Consider the following 17,108-nt stretch of genomic DNA (forward strand, 5'->3'; position numbering starts at 1 on the left):
AAAATGTAATTTTCATTATATACTGTACAGTGCCGGTGAAATGTTTTACAACTGCAGGATATTTATGCTTTTTTTTTTTTTTTTTTTAAAGTTGCTTTTACGCACCATGCCTGAATTCATTTAAAATCAGTATCATTTTACAAATTATGAATAAAAATGTGTTTTCTTTTTTAATTTCTTTTTAAAACATAACAAGTTAATGATGATTAGTTCTTTCATTAAGCAGGGGTCACCACAGCGGAATAAACCGCCAACTTTTCCAGCACATGTTTTACACAGCGGATGCCCTTAAAAGCCGCAACACAGTCTGGGAAACATCTATACACTCTTACATTCACACACATTCACTACGGCCAATTTAGCTTATTCAATTCACAACAATAACAACGACATAATAATAATACAAATTTTCTTTAGCAGTCAATGAGAATATTTTCATTTCTGAAAGATCATGTCACCGGTGTAATGATGCTAAAGTCCAGCTTTGAAATCACTAAAAAAATTATAACATTTTTAAATATATTCAAATAGAAAAGTTAATTTCAAAAGTAAAAATATTTCACTTGCAAACACCAAACAAAAATGACAACTGACCCAGCCGAGGCTCGAACCAGAGTCCTTCTTGCTGTGAGGCAACAGCACTACCCACTGCACCACCACGCCACCCCCATTGGTTTGTAAGCTATAAAAATGAGGAAAGACAGCCAAACTAATTTTAACTTTCAATCTTAACATCTACGATCATTAAAAAGACAGACATGCATGCTACCTTTCCAAGTTTACAGCCCATAATGGGACTTTTAATTTAGAATATGAAATAGTCTCTCTATTAATTTTTTAAACTACTTTTAGTATACAACATTATTTATATTTATGAGAGCAGTTATAAACTGGTATTTGTAAGATTGAGAGACCCTATTAACTCACACACGTGGGAACTGAAGTCACAATTCAGCAAACTGAGACCTAAGAAGAGAACAGAAAAATATAAACCAGAAATGCAACGAACAAAAACACAATTGTGAGATTAAAATAAATTACAGATATTTACAGATCATTTTAAAAGTACTACCTACTGCGCCACAGCTTCCCTCTCAAACACATACACTACGGACAATTTAGCTAACCCAATTCACCTATAGCGCATGTCTTTGGACTGTAAGGGAAACCGGAGCACCTGGAGGAAACCCAAGTGAACACGAGGACATGCAAACTCCACACAGAAATGGAAACTGACTTAGCTGAGGCTTAAACCAGCGACCTTTTTGCTGTGAGGCAACAGTGCTTTCTACTGTGCCACTGCGTCACAATTTAATTTACTTCTGTAAAGGTTAAAATGAATTTTCATTAGCCATTACTCCAGTCCTCTGTTATCCTTTAGAAAGCCTTAAAACATGTTGATTTGGTGTCTAGGAATTCATTTTTATTTTCATTTTGAAAAAGTTGTGTCAAATAATTTGCTCCTCTGCATTTATTGATTAGTTTTAGGGCTGTATGATACTGGAAAAATTACACATTGCTATATTTTTTATTGTGCAATACATATTGTGAAATGAATACATGTTTATTAGATGAGTTGAACAATTTTTTGTAAAGAATCTAGAATTTTAGATTGATTGGGAAGATTCTGTAGGGTAGTGCATAAAATATAATTCAAGTTTATTTGTATTGCACTTGAGCACAGCAAGACTTCTTATAGTAAACATAATAATATTATTGAGCACATTATTTGTATAATAAACAATCTACAAGCGGATACATTCAATAAAGAAAAATATGCTAAATAAAGATAGTGTTTTATTGTTTTCCAAAGAGTCAAAATGTATCCAGGTATAGTAGTTCAATAATCAGATGTAAAATAATACTGCATAGTCTTTGTTTTATGAACAATTCCATAAAAACTTATCGTTATAATTTTTAAAAGTAAAAAGTTGTACATTTTATTTTCCCCAAATGCTTTTAAAACCCTTAAACAGTCACAGGCCTCAAAAAACACTTGCAGAGTGATCAATTATAATCCAGACTCAACATTGCAAATACTTGCGATGTGACTATTGCAAATTATCACATCGTGATGTCGATGTTGAAACTATACATTAAGCAGCCCTAATTAGTTTATTAGACAAATTTGTTAATTAATGAAAGAAACAGTAATGCATCTCAATAAATAAAAGTATTTATTTAAAAAAAAGACCTGACCGCACAGTTTTGATCACCCAGTGTATGTCTAACTCAGCATAACTTTTCGCAGTTGTGTGGTTACAGTGACTGCACTCCTAAGCCAGAGGAATGGCATTCACTTGCTGTCTTCACCCTAATTACTCAGCTAAATAATTGAAATTAAAATAGCCAGTGCATCCAGCAGCTCAAGGATGGGACCGTTCACCTCTGATAGCACCCGCACATCAATAACCAGATTATCATTGGGCCATGGATAAACAGGAATAGCTGGCCTTAGCATATTTAAGAGCTACTTTAACCGGCTGCTATTAACTCATCTTCCCGGTTTATTTATGTCCCTTGCTTCTTAATAAGACTCCTGGCAATATGATTCTAATTATATCGGTCCAATCAGCAGTATTGCATGTCTGGCCTCATTTACATTTGCCAGTGCTTTGTCTTTCACACTGTGATACTAATTCAATGAGACGTCCAGCGTTTGTGTTATATGTGGCCTGCGGAGTTTGGCCTCCTCCGCTCTTCCAGTCCATTAGAAGTGCTGCGTTTGTGTGAATGTGTTGTGCCTTTATGATTGGGTTTGTCTTTGAGCACATGACTGATTGATCAGGGTTGCTCCATGGCACAATTGAGTTTGCTTTGTAATACAAATATGTGTTTAGGTCTGCGAGGGTGTGCTGGCGGGCGTTTATAGATGCCAGCCCTCAGCAATAGCCTGTAGCTGCAGAAAACAAGAGTCATTTGCACGAAAACTAATTCAGTATCATTTAGAAAGAAATATTAGATGAATGAGTTTTATGTAATGATAAAGTGAAAACTAAACACACACATACATGTATAAATTATGTTAGATTTAAATATTAAAGGAGTGTATGCATGTCTGTTTAATTTCGTCTACAGAAATAATATTCAAAACAATATTTTTTTCTAGTTATTGAATCTGAAACACATACAAAGTATATAAACTCAACGGCCACTTTATTAGGTACACCTTACTAGTAACGGGTTGGACCCACTTTTACCTGCAGAACTGCCCTAATCCTTCGTGGCATAGATTCAACAAGGTACTGGAAATATTCCTCAGAGATTTTGGTCCATATTGACACGATAGCATCTCGCAGTTACTGCAAATTTGTTGGCTGCACATCCATGATGCAAATCACCCATTCCACCACATCCCAAAGGTGCTCTATTGGATTGAGCTCTGGTGACTGTGGAGATGATTTTAATACAATGAACTCATTGCCATGTTTAAGAAACCAGTCCGAGATGATTCACGCTTAATGACATGGCGCGTTATTCTGCTGGAAGTAGCCATCAGGAGATGGACCACAGGAGATGCTGTGGTCATAAAGAAATGGACCACAATGGTCAGCAACAATACTCAGTAGGCTGTGGCCTTGACACAATGCTCAATTGGTACTAATGGGCCCAAAGTGCGCTCAGAAAATATCCCTCACATCATTACACCACCAATACCAGCATGAATCAATGATACAAGACAGGATAGAACCATGCTTTCTTGTTGTTGATACCAAATTCTGACCCTACCATCCGAATGTCACAGCAGATATCGAGACTTATCAGACCAGGCAACGTTTTTCCAATCCTCTATTGTCCAATTTTGGTGAGCCTGTGCAAATTGTAGCCTCAGTTTCCTGTTTTTAGTTGACAGGAGTGGCACTCGGTGTGGTCTTCTGCTGCTGTAGTCCATCTGCCTAAAGGTTGGACGTGCTGTGCATTCAGACATGCTGTTCTGCATACCTCGGTTATAACGAGTGGTTATTTGAGTTAATGCAGCCTATCTATCAGCTCGAACCAGTCTGGCCCTTTTCCTCTAACCTTTGACATTAACAAGGCATTTGTGCCCACAGAACTGGCGCTCATTGGATATTTTCTCTTCTTCAGACCATTCCCTGTAAACCCTAGAGATGGTTGTGCGTGAAAATCCCAGTAGATCAGCAGTTTCTGAAATACTCAGACCAGCCTGTATGGCACCAACAACCATGTCATGTTCAAAATCATGTAAATCACCTCTCTTCCTCATTCTAATGCTCAGTTTGAACTGCCACAGATCGTCTTGACCATGGCTGTTTCTCAATTCCAAGAACGCAGAGAACGGACTTGCGTTCTTCTGGAGACCGGTCTTGCCAGGTGTCCTCAGAAGAACGATCTCAGGAGACCGCCAGGGCAGAGAATGCGTCCTTTAAGAAATGAGATGCTGCGTTCTTCCTGATGGTCACATGACCCTCACACTTTTTAAATGGTAAATTATTTAAACAGTGCACCATTCATGCAACGATTTATTGTTTTCCATTTTTTAAAATATATACTTTGCATAAAAACATTCTAAATATACTATGCACAATATAAATAAAACCTATTTTAATATGAATTTCAGCAAACAAACACATGTATTTATTCCTTAATTAAGATGTTCATGGAAATGTTTACTGTCACCATTTTATTTAGGAAAACTCCTGAGATAAATAAATGATATCTCTGAACTTTAATAATAAATCTAAATTAAACGCAGCGCTTCCCACCTCAGGCCGCAATGACTACTGGGACTTCCAGAGCGAGTTCGGTACTCAAGTCTGCATCTGTACATCTTTGATATCAAAATCACATCCGGGAAGATTCATGTGTCCTCCGTACTTGCAGTGTTGAGTATTGGAACTGAACTTAGGCAGCTACTGAACACGTTTCACAAGAACACGAGGACGCAAGACCGCTGAAGAACGCATATTGAGAAACAGCCCATGGCTGCGTCCGAAACCACATACTTCCATACTATATGGTACGCTAAAATCATTATGCGAGCCGAGTAGAATGTCCAAATTCTTAGAATTTGAAAATCAGTATACGAGAAGTACCCGAATGACTTACTACTTCCGGCGAGATTCTAGAGTGCGCATCCCATGCAATTCATGAATGGGAGTAAAGCGACGCAATTGATGCAGGTAGGTCACATGACCATGACAAAATGGCAGATGTAGTACGTGCGAATTCCATTCATACTTTTCACGTTCATACTGTATAGAACGTACTTTTCTAACGGCCGAGTAATACGTTTAAATTAAATGCAGTACCTACTGAGTAGTAGGCGGTTTTGGACTCAGCCCATGTCTTCATGCCTAAATGCATTGAGTTGCTGCCATGTGATTGGCTGATTAGAAATTTTTGTTAACGAGCAGTTGGACAGGTGAACCTAATAAAGTGGCCGGTGAGTGTATGAAGAAATATTAAGATTCAGCATTTAATTTATAACACAAACTTTTTGGCTTTAAAAAGCATGCTTTTTTAAATAAGCTGCATCTGAATAGGTTTAATTAAAATATGCATTCTAAAATTCATTAAAAAAATTAATTAATATCTTACAAAATCAAGTTAGAAACAGATAAATGTGAGAAATTCATATTGTCTAACAGTATTCAAGTACAGTAATTAAATTATAAAAATTTTAATAATTAAATAAAATGAACTATAGTTAGGGTCACAAATGGTAGAATTTATTATACCTGAATGAATCATTATACAATCACAGGCATAAAACTTACATGCAAATGATAAATTATGATACAAACTCTACATTGCATATCCTGTGACTATTACGTATGATCACATTGTGAAATTGATGCTGAAGCGATATATTGTGCAGCCCTAACATACATACATACACACACACACACATATATATATATATATATATATATATATATATATATATATATATATATATATATATATATGTGTGTGTGTGTGTGTGTGTATATACTATATATACTGAAACGTCACAGATACTTTTTGTATAATAAAGCGTTTTGGAGCTTTCAGAAAAGAAAATGTAGATATGAGAGAAGAACAATAAAGGAAAGGAGCAATGACAAAGTCAAGCACACTAATCACTCTTTCCTCCTTGCATCTTGAAGAATGACATTAATCTGGAAGATTAAAAACTGTCATGTGTGATGATTTACTACCATCCTCCTTCCAAAAACACACAGCAGTGCACACTATCTATTATTCATGCTCTTTCAAATTGTGATCATAGCAGTGTAGTTGACCAGGAGGTCTCTATTACAATAACCGAGGGTCAGAATGTCGACACGGTGTGTGTATGCCAGTGGTCTATAGTGTCAACACTGTTACAAAATACCTACGACTAAAATGACAAATACACAAGATCATGCCATTTGACACGACAAATTTATTTCTGCTAAAGTGCATTGGGACTTGGTTATGAAATTTAAAAGCCTGTTAACACAAATACATACCAGTTTGTCAGCAAGAGGAAGTAGCTTGGAAAATCTCCAGTTGAAGATTTTTGAAGAAACAATTCAAGTAAATGTACTGCCCTCTTGTGGCAGGTGCCTATTACAGTCAGCATCGGGCCACATTGGTTATTCCTAAAAAAAACATTAACGTTACGTACATTTTTGATATTTTAAGCAAAACATTACAAATTTCCAGTGATTTATTTTATAATTACTAGTTTATTATATGAGGTTCAACTACAGAAAAATATAAAATGATAAGTTTGGTTTCTTTATTTTACAAAATGTTATTATTAAATATTATATCTCTGCAGCACATCCAACGCATCTATTGAAGTAATCCTAAGTAGATATTACTGTAGATATGTCCTGTAATGGAAAAACTAATTCCAAATGGTTCTTTTTCTTGTACACAAAATCACAATTGAACAATTAATTCTGATTTTACTTGTAGGTTTTTATTTGTATATGTATAGTTAAATCCTATTTAGGCCTAATATTTTGTTCGACAGACACTTCTTACTACGCTAGACTACAGTTGAGTAACGTTAACGTTAGGGATGTTATATAAAAAAATTAATAAATAAATTATAGTTAATGTATGCTGAGGGAATAGTCCACTACACCAGGTAACAATATCATCGTGTCAGTTTAAATATCAGTAACTATCAACTCTTCAATTTGTCACTTTGGACTAACGTTAGCGTTAACTTAATTTAGCTGTTGCTGATTCAGCTCTTAATTCTCACCGGTTTGTTGGTTTCCCCTCTGGCATTTTTGTTTCGGCGTTTTTATTTTACTTTCTGTTTAAATTTTGAGAAAAATTAAAAGCAAAGAAGAAATAATAATTATCATATCGTTTAATAACAGCTCGTTGTGCCAACGAGATAAACATCGAGATAAACGTTGCATATTTAAATACAGTCTAACCGCCGCAACTCAGTCACGTGGTTCCTGCTCTAAAAAGTAACTTATCAACAAAAGTTCCTAATGAGTTTTAGTTTAATTAACCAGTAAAACTTTATATATATATAAAATATATATATATATATATATATATATATATATATATATATATATATATATATATATATATATATATATATATATATATATATATATACACATATATATAAAACTTAGCAGTGAATGTGTTAGTAGTTGGGAGACTGAAAGTATAGGGTTGTGGGTTTTCAGCGTTTGGAAATACACAAGTCACACTTCTCCTTGCTCTTGATTATTGGTTACTTACATGAAGGCTGGTACCAAAACATAACGTTTCCTCGTGAGATCAGGCTAGTTATTTCTGTGGCTCAAGTATTTAAGTGCGAGTGTGGGAAGAATTTATTATGAACCATTATGATACATTTAATTGTCGTGTTTACAAAACCTTTTGCACAATTTTATACTCTTCGATTTAAAAAAAAACTTCTCAGTTTCTGCTTAATTGTGCGTTTAATGTGGCTATAAAGAAGTTAAAAAGCAAAATACATACAAGTTTGTATATCAATAAACACTTTATACATAATTAAACTAACTTTAATTGTATTTCCTCAGCATATCACAATATCTGGGCACGTGAGGCTTTTCACAGGTGTACCTGCCACGTACACAGGCTCTCAAATTGCCAAGAATGCATTTGTGTGTTTTGGCACACTGTTACCCTGAGGCACGTTACTTCTCGGTTCTAGTGGCATCAATCAAACCATTGCAATTCTATCTTTCATCATCTTTGTGATACTTGATGATTCAGTGCTTTGCTTAAGGGATAGTTCACACACACAAAAAATCTGTCATCATTTACTCAACCATGTTAAACCCTCTGTTACTCTGTTAAACACAATATTAGTCTTTTTAAAAATTGATGATAACCATTGACCTTCATATTTGTTTTAACTAGCCTACTATGAAAATCAATGGTTACAGGTTTCCAACATTTTCCAAACAATTTTCTTTAGGGTTTAACAAAAGAAAAAATCTCATAAAGGTTTGGAATTAGTTGAGGGAGAGTAAATAATGAGTACATTTTCTGTTTTTGATAAACTATCACTTAAATCAAGGACTATTAAATGTATCAGCTTGAATTCGATAAAAGCTGTTTTGGGGCTAAAACTGCACTGTAAAAAAATGGTTTCCACAAAACTGATTTGTGTTGGGATAACATGAAGGAATTAGGTTAACTTGTTCTTTTTTCGGGTCAGTGGTTAGCACTGTCACATCACAGCAAGATTGCTGGTTCCAGTCCTGGCTGGGCCAGTTGGCATTTCTAGAGTTTGCATGTTCTGCCCCCACATGAGTGTGTGTGTGTGTGTGTGTGTGTGTGTGTGTGTGTGTGTGTGTGTGTATGTGTATGTGTATGTGTAAATGTAATTGTGTTCTGGGTTATGGCTGAAAGGGCATCCGTTGTGTAAAACATGTACTGCAATAGTTGGTGGTTCATTCCTCTGTGGCAACCCTTGATAAATAAGAGATTAAGCTGAATGTAAATAATTAAATACATTTATTTGTTTTTACAAATTTTAATTAAGTGAACAAAAAACTATTAGACTGTCCCCAAAAATTAAAGAATCAAGAATTGTGGTGTTTCATCTCATTTTAAATAAATAGTTTGATCAAAGAGCAAATGTCATTTATTGGGTGTGTGTGTGTCATATTTAGCTATTTTATTTTTTTTTTTTTCATGGAGAAATCCAGTCATTTTAACAGAACTCCACACAATCAAGAATTTTCCATTATGCCAAGATTTCCCCACATACAGTACATTGTGCAAAAAAGTCTTGTTGATCATACAAATGAATTGTTTAACAGAAAGATGTTTGAGTGACAACTAACAATGAACTTTTATACCTGTGAACTACAGCCAAAAATCCACACCCTGATAAAGATTTGAGTATGCTTTAAGTTCAGTGTGTTTTTTATAGTACAATGATCTCTAGGTCAACAGAATCCTTATTTCACTCATTCTATGACGCATGTTCTTCATATGTTTATTTAATAGGCTTTAATCTTGGCTTAATATAAGATGAGAGTTTCAGATCTTTTTTTATATCTCACTCCTGATTAAGTATAAATAGGCTACACCAAGCTTCTTAATTTTATTCTTGGATTGATCCAAAAACCAGAAGCATCGAAAGATCTCGCTAACTCAAAGGAAAGGAACTCACGACAAGGACAAAAGAAACAAATATGTAAGAATTCTTGCATTCTACAATTGTGAAAATGTAAAATAATAATTAAAAAAAGAAAAATAATCTTTCACAAAAACGCTGAAGGAAGAAGGGTAATTTCCGTTTGCAGTGTTGATGCAGCTATGAATAACTTTTCTCTTTTCATTCACAGATTGTCCTCCTTGGAAAAAAATGTTTTTCAGGATCCTTCTCAGTCTTTCATTTAATTTATTGCTCTGTGAGGCTGCAAGTATTGTATTTTGTAAGTAATCTTTATTAATATTCTTTCACTGAAACAAATTTATTTTAAGATTTTAAAATTTATGTCTTTATTGTCTCATTCCAGTGGATGACCAAGAAATACCATGCAAGACAAATGGAGAAGCCAGCCCCAATCTTGGAATAGCAAAACTTCAGGGCAGGATTAAATATGCTGAAATATTTGCAAATTATGCTGCAAGCAGCTGCAAAGAAATTCGTGACAAGTATAAGGTTTATGATGGTATGTTCATTATGATGGATATATATATTTATACAACAGTTCTGTCTGGTTCTCGAATCTGATTGGCTGATAGCCGTGATATATTTAAGTAATATCAGCACCCCTGCAGCCTCTTTACCCTTTGTGAATTACTCCGCCCACATTCAGCCAGCAACAAGCAGACACTACAGATCTAAAGTGTCGTTTAAAAGATGCTTGCTCAGCTGTTTAACTGTCAGCTTTTAATTTGAATTCAGTAGTTCCTCATACAAAAGGGTTTTTGAGAGTCTCCATGTTTGATTTTGTTTTTATATACATAATTATGCTGTCAAACTGTTGTATAAATGCAATATCACACTCATAGCAGTGTGATATGGCTGTATAACGGCACTGGTGGGGGCACTAAGGCACTCGGCCTGGGGCAAACGCACGCCTCCTACCAGTGCCGATATGCAGCCATTTCGCACTGCTACTCATGTGTCATTGCTCATATGTATATATATATATATATATATATATATATATATATATATATATATATATATATATATATATATATATATATATATATATATATATAAAGAAAGAAAGAAAGAAAGAAAGCAAGAGATTTTTAAATATAAGTAATCGCAAAATTAATCCGAAGAATGTTTTGTTCACACAGATGGCCTGTACTACCTGATCTCCTCAAAAGGAGTCCTTTACCAGACATACTGTGACATGACCACTGCAGGCGGCGGCTGGACGCTGGTGGCCAGTGTTCATGAAAACAACATGTACGGAAAGTGTACAGTTGGTGACCGCTGGTCTAGCGAGCAGGGCAATGACCCAAACAGGCCTAATGGTGAAGGGACATGGGCTAATACAGTCACATTTGGAAGTGTGGAGGCTTCTACAAGTGACGATTATAAGGTATACATTATTATTACTTTTCGCTAATAAAAAGTAAAGAATAACCATTGAGCCAATGAATTATATTAAACACTAGAGGTAGTGATTTGGTCATTGCAAAGTTGGTTATCAAACTTAATGACATTTTATCCAAAGTCTTTTATTTTGTTCTATATTTGGATGTTGTAGGCTGTGAAATATCTGACATTATTCAGTGTAGTGATATGAAACTGTAATGCGGTCAAGACTGGCCTGAAACTATTTAACGGTGTGTTTTTCTGAAAATAAATGCCCAACTAAAAATGTTCATAGCCATTCAAATAGCCAAGTTGTCAACAGCCCCTGTACTATAATAAAAAAATGAAGACACTAGAGTAACAATCAAAATAATGGTCCATTTTCTTTCTGTAACAGAATCCTGGATACTTCGATATTGCGGCTCAGGATGTATCTGTGTGGCACGTTCCTAATAACAGTGAGTTGGAAAATTGGGCCACTGCTTCCTTCCTGAGATACCACACTGAAAATCGCTTCCTTACACAACATGGAGGAAACCTTTTCAGTTTATTCAAGGTCAGATAAATACCAGTTATGAGTTTTGCTAAGATTTGACAAAACTATTTGTCAAAAATACAGGCAAATTGTTATTAAATTATTTTTATTCTCACCTCATAGAAATACCCTCTGAAGTATGGATTAGGGTCATGCAACATCGATAACGGACCTGCTGTCCCAATCGTGTATGATACTGGAAATACAGAGTCTACCAAATTACTGTATGGTCCCAATACAAGAAGTATGGCTACACCTCGATCCAATATTTTTTTTGCCATGTAACAGTGAATGTGATTCAGTGATGTATATTTTTTTTATAAAGCATCATCAATGTTGAGATGTATTTAATTTAATGATTGTTTTTCAAGCAAACTTTGCACCTGGATACATCACATTCAGAGTCTTCAATACTGAAAAAGCAGCCTTGGCTCTTTGCTCAGGTGTTAAACCGACTGGCTGTAACTCTGAACATGTGAGTTAAGACTATTCTTGATTATTTAAATCAATATATAGACAGTATTTGTGACATGATGGTTGTTCTTCAAACAATTTGGGTAACAAAGAATGGTTAAGAAATACACATACTGTACCATGATACAAGACTGAGTGAAGGTGTGCGTAGTGCTTATTTGCCCATCTGTTTTGTGTGCACGCCTCGTTTATAAATGAGACCCCTGCAGTGTAAGACTGTAGAATATTATCAATACTATTTGGATGCAGCCTTTATGATACAAGCTGAGCTTGATGCAAGCTGAGATGTCAGACACAATGCACTCAAATGGAGCTAGTGACGTCACTGTGAAGAGTGGGGTTGAGCCCATTAAAAAGCATTGGATGCAGCCCAGATTGCACTGCACCAGGTCTGCATCCAGACCCCTCTCAATATGATGCCCTTTAGTGGAGCTCGTAGGCATTCCAGCTGGAGAATGTAACAGTGGTACTCACCAATGTCAATATTTCATAATGTAGAGCATAGAAACTGAAGTACATTTACAGTAATACATTAAAAATGTACATTTACTACACCAATATATTTTTAAAAGTTGAATTTTTATCATTTATATTCCTGCAGATTTGTATTGGCGGTGGTGGATATTTTCCTGAGGCATCCCCTAGACAGTGTGGGGACTTTGCGGGTTTTGACTGGGATGGTTATGGCACTAATGCAGGATGGAGTGCATCCAAAAAGATAACTGAAGCAGCTGTACTTCTCTTTTATCGCTGAAAACCTAAAAACACCACCACTCTATCCTTCTCTCCAGGACATACCACAGTGGTTTACAGCTGAATGTTGGAAAAGCAATTATTGGCTTGAATGTTTTTCTTTAGCATATACTATATATCCTCTATATTGATCTGTAATTAATAAATATGTGGTCGTGGTGTTTGGAACTGAAACAGAAAATCAGCCTCTAATATTAATTATTTAATGAGCTTCTGCTAGATCTAAAACCTCTAATTGTTTGTTTCTTCCTGCTGTTCAAAAGTGGATACAAATGTATGGCATTCAAATAAAGATAATAGGTTCTGTTCAATCTTATTTCACTTTTTTTACAGTCTGCATGTTTCCAAATGTTTGTGGCTACTATTATCAGGATTCTTAAAAGGCATACAATATAAAATGTTATGAATGCATCTTATGTCATGTATAACACATAAAATAGATTCAAATTCATTTTAAAATTAGAAATATTGTCAATAAACACATCAATATCCTTTATAAGAGACACATTAACACTAGATGTAAATTGATTCCTTTTAAAATGCATTCATGTGCTTTTGGAAGCCACTACCCAACACCATTATAGGCAAGGCAAGGCAAGGCAAGGCAAGTTTATTTATATAGCACATTTCATACACAATGGCAATTCAAAGTGCTTTACATAAACAAGAATAAAATAAACAGGTAAAATAAAAATAAAAACAAATAATAAAAATGCATAAAAACAAAACATAAAAATAATGCATGAAAGAGGCTGATTAAAAATAAAAACTACTCTGACTATGTTCATTTAAAAGAGGAAATTACTATACACCAAGCAGAGCTTGGTGGTGAGTAAATTATGGAGTAATTAGAAGCAGAGTATGTATCAGTAGTGAAGCTTAGATATTTAGGTGTAACCCCGGGAGTTTGTAGGATGGAGGAGGCATGGCTTTTAAAAGGAAAAAAAATATGGGAAAATGTAAAAGTGATGGAGTCTTGGGTTGGCGTCAGAGTTGAAAACAGAAGAATAGATGGAAGAAAGTGAAGAGATCTCTGATATTAGATCCTGAGTTCTAAGTTCCTGAGTGTGGTATTAGCTGCTGGGGCAGGCAAAACCTTTGGAAGGATTTGGGGGACTGGGGCTTGTACCTCTTGCGGAGGGTCTTAAATTAAGCAGCCAGTAGAGAAACCTCACGCAAGAGCTGGATGAAGAGGTTGTTGGCCAAGGGTAGGGGTGTTGGTTAGGAGTTGTAAAAATAAGACTACTGGCAGCGCATTTTCTCTGCACACATTGAGTACAGCAACGAGCATTTCCCATTCATTCTTATTGAAGTTTGTTGTTCATTAAGGGACCAAAAGCAGTGAAAAACGGAAAAAGCACTGAGACTAGCTGAGAGCTTCAAAAAAGGCATTTTCTTGATTTAGGTTAGACAAAACAAAAAAAAAAGTTGCTCAGCAAGAAGGTCGCTGGTTCCAGCTCCACTGTTGTGACCCCTGATAACTAGGGACTAAGTTGTAAGAAAGTGAGTGTTTTAAATGTAAGTTCTTCATCAAACCATATACCTAAAACCTTAAAACACGAAAATCTTTCTACTGCATGACCAAATATTTTCAATCTAATCTCTCTGCCATTTCTGCATTTTGAAAAAAGTATTGCCTTTGTTTTTTTTTTCAACAAAATTTTAAACCCTACTTATATGACCAACTTTTGTGATGGCATCTTGTATTTCTTTTTTAATAAATTTTATCTTCCTTCATTGTTTTCAAATTGCCCCATTATTTGCATAGATAGATAATCTCATTCCCATACCATTTTAAAAGATAAATCAAAGAAAATCTTTCATCCATTTTAACATTCTTTCTTTAAGTCCTGCCAACCTCAATCAACAATTTCTTCCACATGTAATGAATGTGACCTAATGTCACAGCCAGCCCAGGCTCTCCCCACTCGCAGTCACATGATTCACCCTTTTCACCGTGACCACAATCAGCAAGATCCCCGTCACCCAAATACTAATTACCAGCGTACCTTCACTTCATCTCTTGTTCATCACTCCACCCCATAGATACCTGCATGCTCCCTCACTCAGTTTCCAGTCTTGTCACATGGAAAATAACAGTCAGTCTATGCAGTTCATATGAGTTATACTTACCTTGTCTGCTCCTTGTCTCTTGGTTACTTTCCGTGTCTCTTCCTGGTGTGCATTTCCTCTGGTTGTGTGTCTCCTGATCCTGTGTTGTCTCATCACCGTCATCAGTTGCCAGTTAACTCCATCACAGCTCCACTGCTGTCCATCTGAAAGACAATAGCCTTTACCTGTTGACATTGCATCCGTTACAACTACTTACTTACTCAGATCTTGTCCACGTCCTCTTTCTGTAACAGAGGGCCAGACCATCACCGAAAATTATCAGTGGCGATCCATTCCAAGCATGTATATTTACTGAAGCAGGCGCTTCGTGCACCTCCACCACCGGTACCCAGTACCCCCGCATTTCTCATGTCTTCTTCAACGCAGGTCAGTGCCAGTCCTTTGCCCAGTGCCCTGCTCACGCCTTGTGGAGGAGAACAACGGGTTTGTTCTTCAGTGTTCACTTGTGTTTGCAATCTCTATTACATTCGACTGATGTTTCCAAGATCACGTTTATAATCTCTCTGCTTTCAGGAAAGGCGCTGCAATGGGCAGAAACGATATGGGATCAAAGAGGTCCTATAACAAAATCCATTAAGCAGTTTATCGATCATTTCAAGGTGATTTTTCAGTTGTTCACCTGTTCAGCTGAAGAGGCTTCCATGGGCGAACAGTTATAGAATATTCCCTAATATTCCATTCTCGCAGCCTTTGGGATGAAAGGGTGCTGTAGCTTCCATATAGGCATAGCTGTAGCTTCCATATTTATGCCTAGGTTCCATAAAGGCTTCCATGGGCGAACAGTTATATCATCTAAAATAAAGTATGGTGCCTGTTCAAGAATATTCCCTAATGTCCCGTTCTCGCAGCCTTTGGGATGAAAGGGTGCTTATGACCACCTAACGTCATGGGTTGGAACCCCGACTGAGAATTCAGTTATCAGCCTTTGATGATACATATGGTCTGAAAAACTTCATCAAGTTATCCATTCTGTGTTTAGTGCCTATATGGAAACCTGTAGCAGAGAGATTTACAACCAGCCTACTTCTCTTTCAGTCTGTTACCATGACCCCTCCAGACCCAGGTCCCGAGCACTTGATTCTAGACCAAGTAAGGCTCGCAGATACAGAGCTGCTCTGTCAGGTGAGTCGGGATCTGTGCTTTATATTGTGAAAGGGTGGGCATTTCAGAGTTGCATGCCCCATATGTTCAACATGTCCCTTGGTGAGTGCAATTCAAGCTATGTAAGAAAATATGTTACCCCTCAGTAATGTTGTGACGCTTACTGCACCCAACATCTCTCTACCAGTGATTGCACTTCTTGACTTTGGTTCAGACGGTAATTTCATCTCCAGCGCCCTCTGTCTTCAGCTCCACTATAAGACCAGATTCTCAGAGAAGAGCTATCATGAACAATTCATCATCATAAAGCCCATAAATCGTCCTCATATCAACCATGTTGTGGATTCAGTCCAGCTACAAGTGGGTATATTTCATGTGTAAAAGATCGATTTGCTGGTCTTGGAGGGGTCCACAAGCGAACATCATCCTAGGGTGACTGTGGCTAGTTAAGCACAATCCAGTGCTCACTTGGGGTACCAGAGAGGTCTTGAAATGAGAAAAAAAATGTTTAAAAGGATGTATTCCCGAATATCCAGTCAAGAAATTACTAATCCTACGTTTTTGTGTTTCACTTCCATAGAAAGTCCAGATGAACTTTGTTCTGAGAAGATTCCTTACTGCTATAAGGGATTCCAAGATATTTTCTGCCACCTAGTTACCACCTTACATGGCTGTGTTTATCCACATTCTATTCCAGAAAGAAAGACCATGGATGATTACATAGAGGAGGCTTTGTCTCAAGACCCTGTATAGATTATCGGGCTCTAAATCACATCACTATCAAAAACTGTTACTCATTTCCTCATCCCAGCTGCACAGGAACATCTACGAGGGGCCAACATTCTCACCAAACTTGACCTCAGAAATGCACATGACCTCATCAGAATCCGGGAAGGTGACGAGTGGAAGACAGGCTTTATCACTGCTAATGGCAATTATGAATATAGGGTGATGAGCTAACGCTCCTTTTGTCTTCCAAGACTTTATGAATGACATACTTTGGGATTTTCTTTATAATTCAGTCCTTGTGTACTACTCACTTCCTTGGATTCATAATCTCAGCAGCCGCAGCAAGTTGGACGAGAGGAAGGTGGAAGCCAT

The 17,108-nt window shown here is 36.4% G+C and overlaps 1 protein-coding gene across 8 annotated transcripts; it reads left to right on the plus strand.

The window, feature by feature from the left end:
* The first annotated feature begins 6,734 nt into the window (after positions 1 to 6,734).
* LOC799640 (intelectin-like) lies at positions 6,735 to 13,089 on the plus strand. 8 transcript variants are annotated; one of them, XM_073908551.1, is made up of 9 exons: positions 6,735 to 6,791; positions 9,521 to 9,643; positions 9,795 to 9,884; positions 9,969 to 10,124; positions 10,768 to 11,015; positions 11,409 to 11,567; positions 11,670 to 11,790; positions 11,918 to 12,021; positions 12,622 to 13,089. In XM_073908551.1, exons 3-9 carry the CDS (start codon positions 9,815 to 9,817, stop codon positions 12,772 to 12,774), a joined length of 1,011 nt encoding a protein of 336 aa, XP_073764652.1. In that variant the 5' UTR covers positions 6,735 to 6,791; positions 9,521 to 9,643; positions 9,795 to 9,814; the 3' UTR covers positions 12,775 to 13,089. The 8 variants fall into 8 exon arrangements, with proteins under 8 accessions (XP_073764652.1, XP_073764651.1, XP_073764656.1 ...); XM_073908550.1 differs by lacking the exon at positions 6,735 to 6,791 and adding an exon at positions 6,940 to 7,084 and having other exon boundaries at positions 9,578 to 9,643; XM_073908555.1 differs by lacking the exon at positions 6,735 to 6,791 and adding an exon at positions 6,957 to 6,992 and having other exon boundaries at positions 9,578 to 9,643.
* The last annotated feature ends 4,019 nt before the right edge of the window (positions 13,090 to 17,108 follow it).

This window comes from Danio rerio, chromosome 7 (assembly GCF_049306965.1).
Source record: "Danio rerio strain Tuebingen ecotype United States chromosome 7, GRCz12tu, whole genome shotgun sequence".
Classification (NCBI taxonomy): Eukaryota; Metazoa; Chordata; class Actinopteri; order Cypriniformes; family Danionidae; genus Danio; species Danio rerio.

Coding starts and splice junctions, on each gene's coding strand:
- LOC799640 (XM_073908551.1), top strand. CDS start 9,815: ATGTTTTTCAGGATCCTTCTCAGTCTTTCATTTAATTTATTGCTCTGT. Junction 11,016..11,408: donor CTACAAGTGACGATTATAAG/GTATACATTATT, acceptor TTTCTGTAACAG/AATCCTGGATACTTCGATAT. Junction 11,791..11,917: donor GTATGGTCCCAATACAAGAA/GTATGGCTACAC, acceptor TTGTTTTTCAAG/CAAACTTTGCACCTGGATAC.